Here is a 19,349-nt window from a genome sequence, read left to right as displayed (position 1 = left end):
TATTAACCTTTTTTAACTGCTTCTATCTACTTCTATCTAACATTTGTGGGGACAAAGGCAAGCCTAGTACAGAACTGTTCTTCCAACCTTTTGAAGATAAATCTTCGGAATCCTTCATTACTTTTGTTCCGTGCAATTGTTTTCTGTGTATGCACTTACATTTTTTCATTGTTCAATATTTTCCTGGATTATTTTGAGCTTTTATTTATGAACTATTTTTTCCTGACAGTGAGAAACACTAATACAGTGTGCTCAGAGGAGGTAGGAATTACTATACCAGGTCAGACCCATGGCCCCTCTGCCAATATTCTGTTTCACTCTCTATCCAGTAGCAGAAATCCCAGAGAAAGTTTCAAGAAATTCTGAAATAAGCAAGCCAATAGCAGACTTTCTTTCCAAAGCTCGAGAAGCTAGTACACTTCTAATGCCCAGAGCTCCAGGTGTTGTGTTACAGGAACAAAGAGCTTCCCACACTGCCCTTGGTTCAGGGGGCATCAGGCTGAGACATCCCCCACTCTCACATTTCACCCCTGCAGCTGGCAGTCCAAGAAAAACCTGCTCCCAGACCAACTCCTTGGCTAAAGTTCCCCTCACCAGGCAGAAAATTACTTTAGCCCTGGAATCTGCCCCGTCTGTTGTTCTTGCCCATTCTTAGTCACATTTTACTGCATTATTAGTGCAGAAAATAGCTGTCACTTATCTATGTAAGAACACAATTCAGATAATGAGCCTCACTGATATCTCGAATAAGTGAGCTACAAAGGTATATTATCAGTTTTAAATCTGTGCATCTTCTCTTTGATTGAAACTTCTTGTTTTTATTTTTGCCATCTTGCAATGCTGATAGTTATATACCATCTAGCAGCTTATCACAGTGGACTCTTAAGAGCTTCTTCCTGGCTAATTTGTTCAGTTTCACTTGCTGGAGGAGCAACCTGTGTTATATTACGTTTGTGGATTTGGAAGAGAGAATGGAGACAAACATGCCCTAATCAAGTTCCAATGTTTATTACAAGGAAATGCTGATCAACTTTTCCTTATCTAGATTTATTCTTGGAAATTAATCTGGTCAGCAGAGGTAGTTCCATATTCATCTTTGAATGTATTTATGATATTATGATTCATACGAGCACAAGGAGTCAAAAATCAAGTCTAGAATTAGCAGATTTGTCTCTCTTTTTTCGTTCCTCCAGAGGGTGGGATTCCACATGCAACACTGCTGGAAATGGACTGTGCCTCAGTTTCTAGTATTTTATAGTCAATTCCGAAAGTACAATGTCACAGCAAACACTATTCCAGCCAAAAAGTATCGGGTATGAATGAATGTACTTATTAGGATTAAGGGCAATTTTGTATTTCTGAGCACAGAAGAACATTCGTTGACTTCCCAGAACTGAATGTATTATTTTTACCATGCCCCTAAGTCTTGGTGGAGTGGGGCTCAAGAGATGGAAGCTGAGAGCTGGTTTCTTTCTGGCTGACGTACAGAAAATGTATAGCCCGTACTGCCATATACAGCACAGACCCAGCTGCTGGGGCAGCTGCAACTGTATTTGCTGGGAACAAGCCTGAGACACTAAACCCTCAAAACTTGTCATCTGCCAGTGACTATTTCAGACGGTCCTTTTGAACAAAAGATGCAGACAAGCATTTATCACTGGCTTCAGCTTTATGCACCCCCCAAAAAAATGGAATCAATGAAACTGAAGACATGTGGCTTGAATCTCTAGGAAAGAAGAGCATCCTTCCAAAGTTTTTATTTATTGCAAAAAAGGTATACAAGCCTTGGTGCTTTGTAACAGCTTTGCTCACTTTGGCTGAGTCTTATTTGCAGAAAGGTCTTTTTACACCACTTTGTCATAGAGAAACAGCATTAGGGTGGGTATGAGTTCGTATTACAGCTTCTTTAAGGTCTTTGAACAGCATAAGAATAGCACAAAGGGACAAGAATTTAGACTTGAGCTAACTCTCTTTTCCTGAAGAAACTGAATGAACTACATTAATGTCCTATTACCAAACATGAGCAACATGCGTAATGAGTGTTGTTTTCTGACTTAGCTTAGATTAATATTAACAGGCTTACAAACTCACATCTTGAATGAACTGTGATTGTGAAATCCCTGGATAAGACAGCTGAAAGCCTCCCTCCCTGCCCCAGGAGGGGATTGCCCTGGAAGCAGTGCTGCCTGAGACGTGGCTCACGAGTGCAGATGTGGACTCCAAGGGACAAAGGCCAGGCTCCTGCTTAAAGCGAGGACACTGCATATCCAGAGCCAGTGGCAGTGCACTCGTAGCCCCCTGCTTCCCCATGAAACTCCCTTCAAAGGCAATCTCACTTGGTGCAGCTAGTTTTTGAAGTACTTCCTAAAGCAATTAACTCAATCACTTATAATCCTTTCTGGGCAGAAAGTGAACAGTATAGGAAATTTATGTCTATTTATATGCATTATTGAAAACTAACACCATCTGGAGAATATATGGTTAGATGACACATCCCAGAACTGTATTCCTTTCCTTTCTGAGCACTGGGTGCACATAAATGAGTTTTCTTTGCTTTCTTCTTTGCTGGTTAGTCTGTATAGCAGTTTGGCTTTTCTTCACATGAACTTGCGTTTCCTTATCTCTCCCAAGTTTGCAAAGCCTGACTGCTTATGAGGGTTGGTTGTTATTATGTAGACAGATATCTACTAAAAATAGGATGGAGACCCCCCATGTTAACTCCCTGCTACCAGGACAAACCTCAATACTGGCTTTGCCCCAGGAGTGTCTCGTGGATGCCGACCAGTTCTACACAGTGCACAGCAGTAAGGCAGACTGCAGGCAGAGGTAGCTTCCTTCATTAGAAAAATGTTTTTCAGCTTGTCTTCCATTAATCCCTCAGAGCCAGTAAATCCTTCTTAGGGCTCTATGAAAGATAGTCAAGGAAACAGGCTTGCTACCAGAGAGGGCAAATCTACAGCACAGAAGTACCTCCACAGGGAAGTTTTCAGTGAACTGCAAATGAAAAAACCACCCAGCCAGGGGAGAGAGCCCTAAACAGAGCCAAAGTGTGAGGCTGTGCCCTGGCTCCCCCAAGCTCTCGTGTTTGTGCAAGGTGGGATTTTCACATACTGTGTCTGTTTATACAGCACAAAGATCTATATTCATCCAGTCACCTCCCACTTAGTTCACTGTGAATTGCAGCAGGGGGTGAAAGCACTGGGGATTTGCGTGAAGGCACCTGAGAAATTGAACCTGAATGCCTTTGTTTGCAGGTATAATGTTGGGAAGAATGGGGAACAGTGGAGTTCCTTTGGTCAGCTTTTGCCAGTGTTTAAATGAATCTGTCATGAAGATAGTGGCAGTTGCTGTTTGGTAAGTTTTAGTAAGAAAATCCGTATTTTTTTGAAAGAGTAAGAAAATTTCAACAGAAGAGGATGCAGAGAAATGTCATAAACTTCTTTCCAGGGAAATAAGTCAGGGTGAATGATCCTTAGTTTTGCGGGTCCTCGGCAGAAGATACATACACACACATCCTGTCCCTGGCTTGTACTGTCATTTGGCACTCTGTATATTACTCTGTCATACAGGCACTCTGTATATAACTCCCAAATAACAAGATGTGGTATAGCTGGGTGGGTGTGTGCTGTATGCGCTGGGGCACTGCCAATCCTTGGGCATGCCAAAAGGGATTGTAACACATCCAGCCCACATGAGAGAGAAGCACGATGAGATGCTTAAGCTGGTATTTCCATCCGTTACAGCACTGCTCTACTAGAAATACCAGCCTGGCTTCAGCTGGCTCAGGAGAGGGCGGGGCTCTTGTGCTCTGTCATGAGTGTGGTTGCTGCCATCTCTGCACTGAGCAGCACAGTGGACATGAGATGCCCAGAGCGCTTGGCACTCAGGATGTCTCCAGGCAGCAAAATAGCCATCAATAAACCTTCACTTAGGAAGAGCCTTCAGAGCAATCCTAAATTATACTGAAAACCAGCCAGACCTGGCAACCCACGTGCCCCAAAGATCAGAGGAACAGTAGGTGACTGCCAACAACAGAAACTGACAGTTTAGCATCTTCCCCACCCTTCAGAAGGTCCCCCAATGTGGCTCAACCCAACACTGGGGGAATTCCACTACCAGCACTCGGACTTTGTTGCCAGCTACCTGTTCCAGTCTGCCTGGGCTGGGTCAGAGAATGATCACTTAATTAGGTGGGTCCAAGGGGGTAGTAATTTCTGGAAGGATGAGGGGAAAGTGGCAAGTCTCTGGAAGTGTCACAGCTGCAGGTGTAAGATGGCTGGATGCCCCCAGATATATATATATTTAATCTTAATCTCTTTCAGCACCCATGGCTTTGTGTCTAGCCACGCACAGAAACACAGCAGTTTTGATAAAGCACCTATCCCACATCCAGTCCAGAGGGGCTTCAGAAACTAAATATTCTTCTGCATATCTATCTGCCCCAAATCAAACTTCCAGACAGTCCAAGAGCATGTCTAATGCATGTTGATGTTTCCCCTATGTCTTCCAAAGGCAACACAAACATTTACTTAACAGCTTCCAACTAAAATCCAGAACAGTTACACGAGCACAAACACGTGAGCAGAGTTTAGGATTCACTCCCCCTCTCCCCACTGAATGACTTGCCTTAAGCTAAAATGTCAGAGCTCCCTTCCAAACCAAAACATCTTAAGTCCTTCCTGACCAGCACCATAACTTCAGCTATGCTGAGGACTACCCCACAGAAAAGATTGTTTAGCCCAGTGCTTTGGGCACACTCCTCAAGTGTGAGAGAGAGGGGCTTAGTCTGATAAAGCAACAGAACCTGGATGTGCTGCTTATGGACAGGCTGCTGTTACTGCGCTGCTACGGGAAGGGTTTCCAAGTTCATACTGTTTGATGGAAGTCAGCTATCTCCTAATAATGTCTGTCTTTCTTTTTGCTCAGGTATTTTCCATTTGGAATTGTGTTCCTAATTGCTGGTAAAATCTTAGAAATGGATGACCCTTCAGCCATTGGGAAGAAGCTGGGTTTCTATGCCATTACGGTGGTTTGCGGCCTGGTGGTGCATGGGCTGTTCATTCTGCCAATGATGTACTTCTTCATCACCAAGAAGAATCCCATTGTCTTCATCAGAGGGATTCTTCAAGCCTTGCTCATTGCTCTGGCCACATCCTCCAGGTATTATATAGTTTCTAGACAGATGCAACAAAATACCTGCTAGATCCTTATTACAGTGGCTGTCCTGGAGCAGATATATGTGTATCTAAACAATGGCCTGTGTCAAATTCACTGGTATATTTGTAAAAGATGTGTCTCTCAACATTTGGAAGTTATGTGTGGGAGCCACTTGACAATAACGTTTGTCACATTGTTTTCCCCCAGTTTAAAAATAATGGACAAAAATGGTTTTTCTTAAAGGACCAGAAAGGAAATAAGGCTATTTTTCCATAAAAACAAACATTGTGCTTCTACAAAGTTAGTATATATAAGGGGGACACAGTTTGTCCAGACTTCATTTGTTGTATTAGTCGAGAACATCCTCGTTCAGTCATATGGAAACGTTTTACCCTTTCTACTCATCTTAGTCTTTGTCTCTTGGTACATTAAGTAAAAGGCTGTGGTTGCAAGCTATTGTCCAGCACTGGGAAAGTATTTAGCTGTTCTGCTCAAGGAATAATATATTTTGCATCCTTTTTAGGGAGGATGTACAATGAGTTTTAACCATAGCTGAACAAAGGTACAGTGGAAATGGGAAACAGCTTGTGAACTGGTTATGAGAATGACTCCCAACATGGATAAACTGGCGCATGAGAAGTGCTTGAAAGGGCTGGAATTGACTTGCATGGAGTGGAGACAAGAACAACTAAAATAACATTTCCCTGTAGCCAATATAATGAAAACACAGTTTCATGTGGCTGGAGGTTTTTTACTCTGAAGTAACAAGAGCAGCTAAACCTACCACTTTTTATGCAGCAATAAAAACCACAGTACAAGCAGCAGATGCCAAGTAAATAGGTCTCTTTAGCACATCTTACATATTTATTGTTTCTACTGTCAGCTGTAAAGGAAGAGGGCTAAAGAAAGGAAAAGATACCTTTCTTTTGTCTCATTTTTGCTTTTGGATTTTTAAAGTTGTTATTATTGTTATTTTACAGAGAGACTGGAAAATACTGTATTCTTATACAGATTTTGAAATTATGACAGCTACTGACAAACACCTACCTCCATCTACCTAATTTAGACTTCAGATTAGTAATTAGTACAAAATCACATCTATTTATAAAAAACCATAATGAAAAATTAGAAGGCTTTATTAACCCCAAAATATTTATTCTAATTAATAATAATGACTGAGTACTTCATCTAGTTATACTTAAATAATGATTCTTTCCTCTGTCTTATAATAATTTATATAATAAGTCGAGCTGTTATGACTAGTATATCCTTTTCAGTGCCTCTGATCTTACTTTTCTCCATAATTTCCCAAGTTCCTTGAGGAAGAATTCACATAACCTCTCCTACAACAGAGTGACCCACTTAGAAATAAAGTGCATTTGTAATTGGTGGGATTATGAAAGGAAAGGGCAGGAATGACATATAGATCAAAAGTTCTGGGAAAACAGTCAAACAAATATTGATTTAAATAACTTCTTTTAACAGTCTAATAAGGGACGTTATGTAATCAGTGCATTTGGCTTTCCGTAGGGCATCATCACGGATAAATAACGATGTGAGTTTTGCAGAAATCTGGAACTCCTTTGTGAATTATCTAAGTAAATAAATACATGGAGAAGTAACAATGTAACTTCCCTGGACAATGAAAAAGAGAAAACTTAAGTTGTCCTAAACCTGTGCCAGACTTGGGAAAAGAATCTAAAATTCTTCTCCCCAGCCCATTGGCCTCATTATAGTTCCAGCAAGACCCAGCAGGGTAATTTGGGGCAGGAAGGTCAAATGCAGATGGCTGTTTCTCTATGGATACAGGTACAGTGGTTAGGGCAGGAGTAAGCAGAGCAGAAGGAATGTATAAGAATTAAAAGAAAGGAGAGGAGGGATTATTTCAGTACAGTTGGAAGGTATTGGCTTTCTGCTATGTTTCATTTTACAAGGTATTTTCATATATAAGTTTTGCTCCAAAATGACCTATAAAGAGCAACTTACTGTAAAATACAAAGTCAAGAAAAAACGATGTGGTGGGTGGTGTTTTAAACTCTAATTAGGCTTAAATAATTAAGATAATTTTTTTATTAGAACATAAAAATTTGGTAGCTTGAGATGTTGTCACTTCCCCAGATTCAAGTAAGATGCTAATTTTGCACTCAAAGATGTTTGTGTTGGGAAAGGCTCGTCAGGTTCACATTTGACACACTTGACTATCTGCCCTGCTCCTCTAAGAATTCTGTTTCTGAAGAACTCTGACGCTGACAACACAGGTTTTTTCATCTGTGCAATTTCATTAATTCTCTTTTTCTAGAAAAAATACAATTTTTTTCCACCTTTTTCAAAAACAGATTACTTTTCTTCATTTTCCCTGTTTTGCATCTGCATTGCATTTTGATTTTATAACCAATTTACAAGTCCTTTACTGGTCTGGAAACTTGCAGGACTTGTGCTTGTTTCTTCATTGGATCTCATCTCCTTACTCTGTCTCTAGCTCTGAGAGTATCAAGCCACTTTACAATCACAAAGTGCACTCTTTGCAGTTCATAATATTTTCAGGTCCAGGTTGCTTGTATATTTCAAGGTTAGAAATGTTCCAACGCCAATATCATCAATCATAGTAATAAAACAGAGTCAGACATGATATGTAGTAACCAAAATACACAACCAGATCTACAAAGGTATGCAGGGGTTTTGATTCCCGTGTTTTACGCGAGTGCCTAAGTTATATTACTACTTGGAGAAAATCCAACAATGGTTGGTTTGAGAATTTTTAGATCTTTTTTTTTTTCCAGTTCTTGTAGAAGCATAAGGAAAGAACACGCACATCTCTAGCAAATGTGAGATGATAGCTTTTTTAAAAGACCTACAATAGTACAGTGATTGTCATTGCAAAGCTTAACTTACAGGCAACTTTCAGCCATGGAGAATGCCTATGGTTCATCTAGGAACTCAGCCCCTCATGGGGAGAGTTGGGCTCCTGGGAAAGAGCCCCAAAAGCCAGGGTGGTAAGGAGAGCTAGGCAGGCATCAGGCACAGCTATAAAGCAAAAAAGTCTCAACCTACAGAACTGGTGAGAGAGAGGTGTCTGTCTCTGCTGAGTCTCTTTGAGGTAAACCAATCTTTACTTGAGGTTTTCTCCAGCCCCGTTTCCTTACCCCAGGCTGATGTAAAAGCACCTAATGGCAGTGGGGACTACACAGGGAATTCAGCTTTCCCTTAAACCTGCACTGACTTAGAGTCTCCTGGCGTCCGACTCCCAGGAGAGAGCCCCTCTCTTGGGGATATCAAGTACTTTGAGACAGCACTCCCTCCCCTTACACTGTGCAAGGAATTATTCCATATTTCCAGGCCCAGAGAAGGTGTAGTTTGGGAACAGAGCTCTAGCACCAGCTGGCAGCTCAGCCTGTCAGGAATCACCTGCAGGACTTGCTACCAGAAGGGATTTAGTGGCTTTATTGTCAGAAGCTAATGTACCACCAAAGTTAAGGTGAATCCTGGGGAAAGGCTCTGAACTTCTGGATTTGGGGCTTGGCCATGTTTGATGGCTTTATCTCTGTTTGCCCCTTCTAATCAGTGTGTATATTTTGTAAATCCGACACAGGCCCAACGTAGTTTTTAATGCTTTTCTGCTCAAATATCAGTGCCTTGTCTAGAGACAGCTGAACTTTTCACCTTCATTGCACTGAAAGGAATGAATACTGCACATAACTGAGCTTTTGCCAAAAGAACATGCACAAATAATTGGGGCTGGACAGGAGAGCTGCTTCTCCTGACAGTCAACACATCTGTATTTGGTTAAATAATACTTGCCACAGGGGCATTATATAACACTCATAATGTGGGTATTGGATTTTCAGATCATCTTAGAGGAGAACAAAGAGTTGGTTTTGAGCATACTGCTGTGTTTCTTGCAGATGTTTCTATGTCAGCCCATGTCTACATCTAAAGATAGAAAGAAAACCACAGATCGCTGTCCTGATATTCGTTCCAGCTAGTCTGCACCTGTGGAAAGCTTTCTTTTTAAGCTAAAAGTCAAACTGCAAGAATCAAAAACAATACCATGTACAACACCCAAGATTGTAACACAAGGGAACCTGAAAGCCACTAAACAGCCATCTCATGGCCATGATTTTATTGAATCTGAACATTATTTCAACTCATTTCCCTTTAGTGAAAGGCTTTACACCCCATTCTCAATCCCCTTATATTTCTCCAGAAATACCAGTCACATTTTAGTTTGCACAGACATTACTGGCGAGGCAGGGGCAGAGAGGATTTCTTATTCCTTTGTTGCATCATTTAGGACACAATGAACCCGATCCCTATTACTAGCAGCAAGTCCCTGCTCCAGTCACCTGTCCAGCCAGCCCCTGAAGCCAAACCCTTGGCCCCAATATGGGCTGGCTTTGGCAGCAGGCCCCCACAGCGATGTGCACAGCTCCTCTTCACTACACCAGTAAGGTGTGCACAGCACGTGCTGCCGTTGCCCACCTTGCCCTGCCCCGTGGTGTTCAGGCCACACAGCTGTCGATTCCTGACTTGCTGCTTTCTTCCCCCAACATCACCCCTGATCTTGTCACCTCTCACTGTATTGGGAAAGCAGGATTTGGCCTACAGGCAAAATTCCTCTTGATTTTAGCTTTCCTCATTCCAGTGGCATGATGGAATTTTATTTTTCTAGGTCATCTTTCCATATCATTAACAAATTAAAGCAGCATCTTCTCAGTGGTACATCCCATCAAAAGAAGCAATTTTCATCTTCCCTGAAGACAAACGATAAAACCTGAGTTTTTCAAGGGTTTTTCTGCTTATGAAACATTAAGATCTTGGCTATTGCACAGTGTAAATTAAAGGCAGATTTAGCAAAAGGGAGATGAGATCAGTTTGTTGATTTTTTGGAGCAAATATCAAAATGCATTTGAATTATAAGATAAACAGAGCAGGCTGAACAGCTGTTCTTCCACGGTGACTAGCTGTCTTTGTGGCTCACACTAGTAAGAGCTTGGCCTGATCCAGCATTAGCTTATGCTCAGTCTCTGCAGCTGCAGCATTTTATCCCAAAATTGAGATAAGACTCTAAAAATGTATTTTTAATTGTTAGAGTTAGTGCTGAGAGAATCTTAGCTGAAAGCTTTAGGACAGTTTTGAAAAGACTTAACGGATTAACATCAGTGCTTTAGAATATTTTTTCCTCCTAATAAATGCTACATGTCAGGCTTTCATGTTACTGCTCCACTGTTTATCACCAAACAAAGCAGCTTTCAAGAAAACAAACTTCGCCTAATTTAACTGGAAAGACAAATTAAAGTATTTATTTGAGAATGTTTTTTCTTCAGCCACTGAAGTTATATATTAATATAACTCCAAAATGACAGTAGGAACATTTTTTTTCCTTAATACTTGTAAGTCACCAAGAGCCAAAGCCTTAGGTAAGACATATTTTTTATATATGCCCGATTACACATTATGAGTGAAAATGAACCAGCATTGAACAAGACAACCTCTCCTAGGATACTCCACATAACTTTTGTCACCTGTATTCACGAAAGACTGTCTTTAAAAACACATAACCCTCCACAGATGAAGTAGCTGCAGGGAATGGAGCTGATGAATAGTAAGTTTAGTTATTGCTTCCCCGTCATGCCGATAGTTAAGAACATCTAGAAGTGTTACTGTGGGGGTCTGCTCCTAGTTACAGCTACACCAGGGGTTTCAGTTCTACATTATCTGTGAGCCCCAGCCTCAGCCTTTTATTTTAGAAACATTTTATTGTAAACAACACATAGAGAACTGCAGTCATTCACACATGAATGTGTGAAAAATAGTAGGCATGCCCAGGAGAGAAATTAGTCTAATGTGTAGTTTGGGGGGTTATGCTTTGCTGTGTTTGTTTTTCAAAGTAAATATTGATTAAATATTAGGGCTGCCAGAATGAAAAAGTTGAACATACCCCAGTTCCCAGAGGTAATCAGATTTCTATTGCTTCCTTGACCTTTCAGTTTATTTGCATACTTGGAGAATTAGTTTTGTCCAGATTTTTGTGGCTGTGACTGCCAGTCTGTCGTAAATCATTCACCAGTCAAACTTCATAAAGTTACAGAAAACAGAGATATCGTAATGAAAGCATGGACTTGTCTTGTTCCTTTTACATTTCTATTGCAGGAAGCTACTTTTCCTTTCCAAACACTGTTCTTTTCCTCAAACAACAGCTTGCACAAATACAAAATGACAATTCCTACTCATGGAAGGATTTTGCTAATGCATTCCTGAAAACTTCAGGTTATGATTTCAGAGCTCTCAGAATCTCTCTTTGATTTTCTAGGTCATGTGTAACGATTGAGAAGGAATTTGTAGATTAAATGTGTTATCTTCCATTAAGAACAGATAATGGTCATTATAAGATTTAGATATCAGGCCACGTTGCTGATGTGAGGCTCACAACACACAGCGACTGAGCAATTTGAAGTGCCCAAACTAGTGGAAAGACACCTATATTTCATGATGTGCGGCATGTAGATCACAAGAGAACAGGACATGAAAGACCTTAGTATCATGAGACCAGTATTTCCCCTGTAATTACTTATCTCTTTAAAGAGGTAACTTTGGAATAATTGTGAAGGAGTTTGCTATTTAGCATCTATTTAAATAGTCTAAGATACTGAGCAGTATATTAAAATTAGTATCATAACAAGGAAAATATTTTACCATTTGTATATTTTCTCCAGTGGTATTCCTTATTTTCTGTAAAAACTGACGTGCCATAAAATTACCCCCTCAGTCACCTGAATGCAGTTTAATTACTCATTACATATTAGTGAATGTGACACTATATGGTAAAATGCAGAATGTTATGAAAAGGCTAATAAATATAAAGATAAATATGTTTAGGTGTGTTGGTATTTACAAATGCATGCATCTTATTGAAAACAAGGATATTTATGACCAGATAATATCTAATTAATTATCTCAGTTTAATGAAAATAAAAATCAGATTTTGTAAATTAGAAAATATGGAATCAAGGGTTAAAGTCTGGAAAGGATCAAGCTTACTTTAAAATGAATATCTGTCAAAGTCATACCATTCCCCTCCATTCCATACCATTCCACACACATATATATATATCGCATTTGCATATGTACACATTATTATATGACCTGCAATTATGTGATTGTTATATGATCACACAAGGGATGTGGGCAGGTCTGTCCCAGAGAGGAAATGGAATTGTATATTCCTGAATACAGGAGCTTGGTCTGCAGCTTTTATTTTTGGGCATGCTGTGGATAGGATCTTTGCCTAACCCCTTGCAGAAACAAGAAATTGCTCCCGCATGAGGTAGAACATTACTGCATTAGTGCATTCTGTGGCAAGAGAAGGAGCAGTTTCTTGGTCAGAGCTGTTGCCCCCTGGGATGTTTTGGAGTTTAACCGAAGCAGCATTCCAATCTCTCGTAAGCCTCACTACCATTATGATTAATTGCCTAAATTGGTCATCTAATTACTGTCAATATGCAGTGAGAACTGGAACAATCCCTAAGGGCATCTATGTAGCATTTCCTTACAGTGAGTTAAAAGTTTTTCTTGCTTTATACTTTTCCTTGCTTTATGGTTACTCTTTTTGTTTAAAAATGGGTTTCTCCTTCAGAAGGCTTGGAAGGCAACTTTTTTAGAAATCATGAGTGCCCAATAGTTTTCAGAGATTTTACTAAGAAGCTGCACAGGGTGTTTCCTCTCGCTTACATTTGAGTGGACAATAATGCCTCTGCAGAATTTCTATCCCTTTTCTGAAGAAAGAGTGAAAGAAAGAATGACATTTTTAATTTGTAGGAAGCAAAGTTTGCACTAGCTCTAGCATTTACACATGTAACTGTCTTTATCCTCCTCAAGAAAAGGAGTGAGTCACAGGGCAAGTGAGTTGACACCTGCATACCAAAGAATGAGAAGCAGTGCTCGTGTGGTTAGTGTAAAATTTACCTTCCCCGGAGAAGGTTTGCTACAATTCATTCTATTCCCTAGAAATAAAAATAATTCAGTGTATGCTTCTCTCTGCTGTTTTGCAGTTCAGCCACGCTGCCTATCACTTTCAAGTGCTTGTTGGAGAATAACCACGTGGACAGGAGGATTGCGAGGTTTGTGCTGCCTGTGGGAGCCACCATCAACATGGACGGGACAGCGCTCTATGAGGCGGTGGCTGCCATCTTCATTGCGCAAGTAAACAACTACGAGCTGGACTTTGGGCAGATTATCACTATAAGGTATAAACCTCATAGTCCACGTGTTGCAGTTTGCTTGTCTTGTTGAGTCTGACACTGATATGATACTTGTATGTAGCAATGTTCAGAATGAAATTCAACTTCGCTATGATCAAAGAATCCATTCCTCATGGGATGGTTATCTCTAAGTAACGCAGAAGTCAGGGACTGTAAAAACAGAAATTGTGCTGCTACTGTTCAAAAGAAGCATGTGGACACCAGGAAATGTGTTTCTATTTGAGGATAACTGTCTAATTTTTACTTCTAGGCAACCCACTGATCGTTTACTAGGAATGGAGCATTTTACTATTATTATTAGTGTTTAAAACACTATTTTAAACGTCAGAATGGTTTTCAACTTTAACTCTGATTTCCATCTTTACATGGGAGGAAGAGGTTAAAAAAAAACACAAAACACAAAACACAAATGCAAAAAGTCCTGTATCAGATAACAGGGAATAGTCTGTGTTAGGAAGCTCAAACCCTGGAGGAGCAGGGGAACAGGGAAGGAGGACAGATGCTACTATCAGGGCAGGCATTCATGAAGATGTCATATGATTCAGATATTTTTCAAATGTCTTCTCTGCTGCTTGTTAAAGCAGAAAACTTCATAAACAGCCATGCTCTCAGTGGGTAGAGAGTGCTATAGCTGCATACTTCGTCCTTGAAAGGTCTGTAATGGATCCAAAAGACTAGAAGATCTGGCTGAACAATTACTGCCAGAATTACTCCAGCGGCTGCCAAAGAATGCCTCAGGGACTGAAACCTGCAGGTTTCCAGCAGGGAACAAATGATTAGAAAAACATTCCTCATAGTCAGAGCCTTGTGCAACATATTTGAGATCTGCTTACCTACCCACCCAGTGACCTCATCACTGCCCATTTACACTGCTGGGCCTTGCCTGGCTTCTGCTGGGCTTGAAAACCTTCATGACAAGAGGAGGAGAGTCCTGAAACTAACCCCTGATGACAGCTGAAGTTTGCTAATGGCCTTCTGACAAGATCTGGTTAGACTAGAAGCAGAAGAAATAAATTGTGCCCATATGAGCTCTTGTTTCAGGCTCGCTCTCTTTCTCTGAAAATTATTGGAATAACCATGTGTTAAAATTTAGTCTTTGGTGATTTTGAATCTGGAGATGGTTTTAGAATATGGTCCCAAAATATGGACCAGAGCATGGGCAGACATTACACCTTGAAGCAGAGAACAGTGATTTGAAAAATGAAGGACAGTGATAGTAAATGGAGGGAAGGCAAGTTCTATCTTTCTTTTAGCAGAACCATATTTTATCTCTTTATTTTCCCTCCCTATATTAAGTGCTAGTACATAAGGACCAGAAAGAAGTAAAGACAGTAGAAGGAAAATACAAATGAGGATCAGAAAAATCCAAGAAAGGAAAAGAAATAAAAAGACTGACTTACAAAAGAAGGGGGTAAATAGGAAATCACAGAAGATTCAATACCTTGAATATCTGAAGCCAAACTCTAACAGGCTAAACCTGCCTCAGATCTTGATCCTTTAGGATCTGGAGACTTGAAATTCAAATATTCCTGAGAGCCAGGATGATTTTGCCAGAGGGGAAAAATTTTTGAAAAATTATAAATCTACTTTGCTCATAATCTGTAAAATCCAGGTTGCTAGTTTATGTCAGTGTGATTATGCATCTTAGATGTAGCAGAAAAAGAGAGTTAAGATCCTATTCCTGTCAGTTGTGCATATTATAGGAAGAAACATCTACATGAAGGTAAAAATTCAATGGTGTAGCAGATGAGCTTGCCTCTACAATCTTAATTAAACATTCCTATTTTTGCTCCCAATTAAGTCATGAGACTTTGTGGCCTGAACTGTTTTAGGAGACAGAAGCAAATCTAATCAGCTATCCAGTTTATAGCACTAACTGGAGAACCTTTTAATGTTTGTTATATTTATGTCTTACTCAGCATCTGAGCTTCTGTCCCTTCCTTTCTATTTATACTCCACCTATTACAATGCTATTAGGATGCTATACAAACTAACTCTTTCAAAATATAGTTTTAAATCTCTCTCATTCCCCGTCACACCCAGATGCAAATATATCTTTTTATTGCAGGAAAGGGGTCTAGTTATAAATACTGATGCTGTTCTATTTGTACATTGTACAGCTGTGAGCAAGGTACTGGATATCTTTGTGTCTTGGTTTCCATATGGGTGAATACTGTTACCTTCATTTTCCATCATAGGAGGTTGATGAGACTTAACCGCTTGCCAAAAGCTCTGAAATTCTGGATTGATGAATGCAGCGGATTATCAGTGTATATGCTTTATGTCATCCTTTTACAATTGTCAACATTCATTTTTTGTCTTTCTGCTGGATGGCCTACATCTTGGAAGTGGCCAGATGGGCAGAAATGAATGTATCCAGTCACTTTTGCTCCTGGAAAAAGGAGTGAAATCCCTTCCCTAAAAATAGCATTACGAAAAAAAATGTGAGGCCTGCCAGGTCCACTCTTGCCCTGGTCTCCCATTCATTTCTGCTTGCCTGGCTGAAAAAATGGTGTGAAGGTCAAGTAAAAATACTTTCCAGAAACTGAAGAGGTACAGTCACATTCACACTTGCTTCATATTTAGATCCAAGTATGCAAAGCCATGTGCTATGCAAGGACTTCACCCTTGGCCCAGCCTTTTTACCCTTGGCCTAGTCTCTTTGTGACGGATCGACATTTAGGGCTCTAGCAGCAGCCAGCCACGGATTTGCCTGGCACAGGAGCTGCCGATGACGACTCGGAGATGTCTGCTGGGAGCTGTGCTGCCAAGGGAGAAGCAGCGATGGAGTGCTGGCAGATTCCTGGCACACAGCGCCGCATGGTGCCATGAACGATGAGAACTGACATAACTCAGAGAAGCCCACAGCCTGGCTGCCCCCCTTTCTCTGTACCTGTGATATGAAGAGGTAAAAGAACTGCCCCACCAGTGCCAAGGCTGCAAAGGTAGAGGGTGAGAATTTAGCACTGGGCAGACAGTTTGGCCTGTTCTTGCTCTCTGACCTGGCTTCTGTCCACAAAACACTGGCACTTCTCTGCAGTGAAGTGTAAGAAGGATTATGGTTTAGTAAAGCTCCTGTAGAAACATGGTGCAGTTTCTTGCAGAGCAACCTAGCACTGGTAAAGCTTATTCCTTTCTTTCTCTGTTAAAGTATCACAGCCACAGCCGCCAGCATAGGTGCTGCAGGTATCCCACAAGCTGGCCTGGTGACGATGGTCATTGTCCTGACCTCAGTCGGGCTCCCAACAGACGACATCACATTGATTATTGCTGTCGACTGGGCACTGTAAGTAACATTAAGCTTTTGAAGTTTCCAGTGTGGCAACATAGCTAAAAAGGCAAATGGTAATACAAATACACATAAAAGGCAGGGGAAGGAATTATTTTGCTTGAAATGGTGCTAATGTGGCCTCAGATTAAATACTCGGCTAAAGAGGGTGTTATATTGAAACAAGACATAAATAAATGAGAGTCTATATGAGACCTGGACGATACGAGCTACGTGGAAAGGCTGAAGAAGTGGAGTTCATTTAGCCTAAAGCCAGAGCAGGCTGAAAGAGGTCACCACAGCAGTTTCTGATACAGATAAGATTGTCCTGAAGAGGTCAGTGATCAATTGTTTTTCACATTCACAAGGAGGGAGGATGAAGTAGACCAAAGTAACTACTTTATGTCAGATCACAGGAAAACTTAAGAATTATTTTTATCTGGAAGGGTAGTCAGGCAATGGAAGTGGCTGCACCTACCTGGGTTGGAGGATGACCTTCATGAGAAGTTTTAAAGTCAGGCTAGACAAATGTCCATCAGGTGCAACTCTGGCACCTTGCCTTGGACAAGGACAAGGGGCTGACATTCCTAGGAAACGTCAGCTCACTGAGACTTCAAGGACATCACCTCAGTGTAGTGAAGCACTCTGCAAAGAGGGCTGAGCCAGTGCTAAAGCAGGCAGGTACCACAGTCAGCCTGAAGGTAATATTGCAATGCCCTGCGTTAGGACTAATAATGTCTTCCTTTTATCACGAGTCTTGATGCAATTCTGCTCTTTCTGATTTCAGTGCTAAACAGGCAGCAGCAATTTGTGGCCCCCTGCACAGAGCCATGTTTTGTGAGCACAGCCATTCTGTAGAGAGGTTAATTTGCTGCACCCCTAATCACTGAGGATTTAACAGCAGAGGCAGAGGCTAAAACTTAACTTACTCAGAATAAAAGAGATTCGTGTCGCCCTTGAGAAGAGCCACTTTAAAAATTCCTAAGGAGTGGTTTATTTGAACTCTTAACTTTTATGTAAATGTCCATAAATCAATCAAACAATTTTGAATAGTCTAGGAAGATGAATCGTAAAATACTGGTCCCAGCTCATCAGCATTTCAATTAACTACATAACTAGCATATGCATCCACAAGGAAACAGTGCAATTTATTTCTTATTTAATCTATATAAAATGTATCTCAATTAATACAGTTTCAATACAGAGTTTCATTACATCAAGGTTCTGGGTAAAAATGTGTTACAATTTCATTCTGTTATATATACTATTTTATTCAAATTTAAGCCACTGATTTTTTGTATGAAGAATTGTGAGAATAGATTATTTACTTTCCTGTTCAGTGTAACAGAATATTATTATTATTATTAATATTAGGAGACACTGTTGTGTTGTATGCATATTTTAAGACATATTTTATTTTAGGAATATCAGGAAAATTCTTCTGTGAAGGATAAATAATATCTGCTGTGGGCACCTGAACTTGGGAATGGCAGTTCAGATTTATAATAAAGCAACCTTTCTAATGCTAGTCACTGAAGTGCAATAGTTACTGAAGTCCAACAAAATAAAAATATTTTAAGCTGTATTACAAAAGCCTTTTCCCTCTATATTGCTTAGTTTTCGCCCAGCTCTTGCAACATCAACATTTCATTGTTTTTCCAGTAAGTCTTCCAGCATATATGGGAATTATGCTTCTTTTTGTCTTACAAAGCTTTTCAAAACAACAGACAAAAAACTTTTTCAGGCTATAGTTCCAGATGGTATTAAAAGTGAGCAAGGAACAGACCCAATTTTCTATCTTTTGCAGATGACCTTTCATACAAAAAGTATATTTCTGTATTTCAGCACTTGGTGGTTTCAAGAGCCTGCAGATGCAAAGTGTCATCATGGTTGACATGATGAATATTTTCAGTGTTAGTTTTGGAAGTACTGGAGTATGAAGAATGCTTAAAGAAGTCTGGTTAGATGATCTCACAAGAATGAAATACCCATTACAATGCACTGCAGGTATTACAACTCGTTTAGGTAGCCATAACATGTATGTGAACTTCATACCCTTAGCTAGTGCCTAGAGACATAAAGAACAAAACCAAAATGTTTCTCAGCTGATTTATTAAACACAAGGTAAAAGTTTTGCATCTTTAATAATATTAAACAAAGCTAAAATACCGCTGTAATACCTGCCTCACACGTTTGCACTGAAATAAATGCCACTAGCAGCAGGTTGGCCTTTTAGTCGAGAAATGTCAGTGGTATGCGGCGTGGTTCTACTCATGGGTAGCACAGACTACTCCGTACACACGGAAACATGGAATAGAGCTGGTCAGACAATGTGCCAGGCAATCAGTTTTCTTAAGAATTTCAGTGTGGTGCACTGTTACCTCAGAAAAATCCTGTCTTCAGAGGAGATGCTCATCAGAACCCAAAATGGAGTGCAAACTCTTGAGCTCTGCTCATACAGCTTCTTCTCTACCACAACTGACTCTTTGCACAATACAAAATTAACAACCCAGCATATCTTTCCAAGAATGAAAATCTGATGATCAACCAAGGAAAAAGAAAGTGTCTATGTGTAACAGGAACATCTATCAATATGTTCTGTAACAGTATTTTTTCCTGCTTAACATATTCTTTTGGGAATTTTCCTCAAGGCAAAACCCAAAATC

At 40.3% G+C, this 19,349-nt stretch overlaps 1 protein-coding gene across 1 annotated transcript in view; it reads left to right on the top strand.

Moving 5' to 3' along the window:
- The window catches only part of LOC104471502 (excitatory amino acid transporter 5-like), a 53,198-nt gene that overhangs the window by 30,026 nt on the left and 3,823 nt on the right, over positions 1 to 19,349 (top strand). The window contains exons 6-9 of the mRNA XM_010086860.1: positions 3,255 to 3,354; positions 4,927 to 5,160; positions 13,206 to 13,400; positions 16,567 to 16,701. Coding sequence (XP_010085162.1) covers positions 3,255 to 3,354; positions 4,927 to 5,160; positions 13,206 to 13,400; positions 16,567 to 16,701 — 664 coding nt within the window. The remainder of the gene's footprint in view (positions 1 to 3,254; positions 3,355 to 4,926; positions 5,161 to 13,205; positions 13,401 to 16,566; positions 16,702 to 19,349) is intronic.

The sequence above is a fragment of the Pterocles gutturalis genome, unplaced genomic scaffold (genome assembly GCF_000699245.1).
Source record: "Pterocles gutturalis isolate BGI_N339 unplaced genomic scaffold, ASM69924v1 scaffold27376, whole genome shotgun sequence".
Classification (NCBI taxonomy): domain Eukaryota; kingdom Metazoa; phylum Chordata; class Aves; order Pterocliformes; family Pteroclidae; genus Pterocles; species Pterocles gutturalis.
Note: the sequence above shows the minus strand (reverse complement) of the source record. Positions and strands in the feature narration are given on the sequence as shown.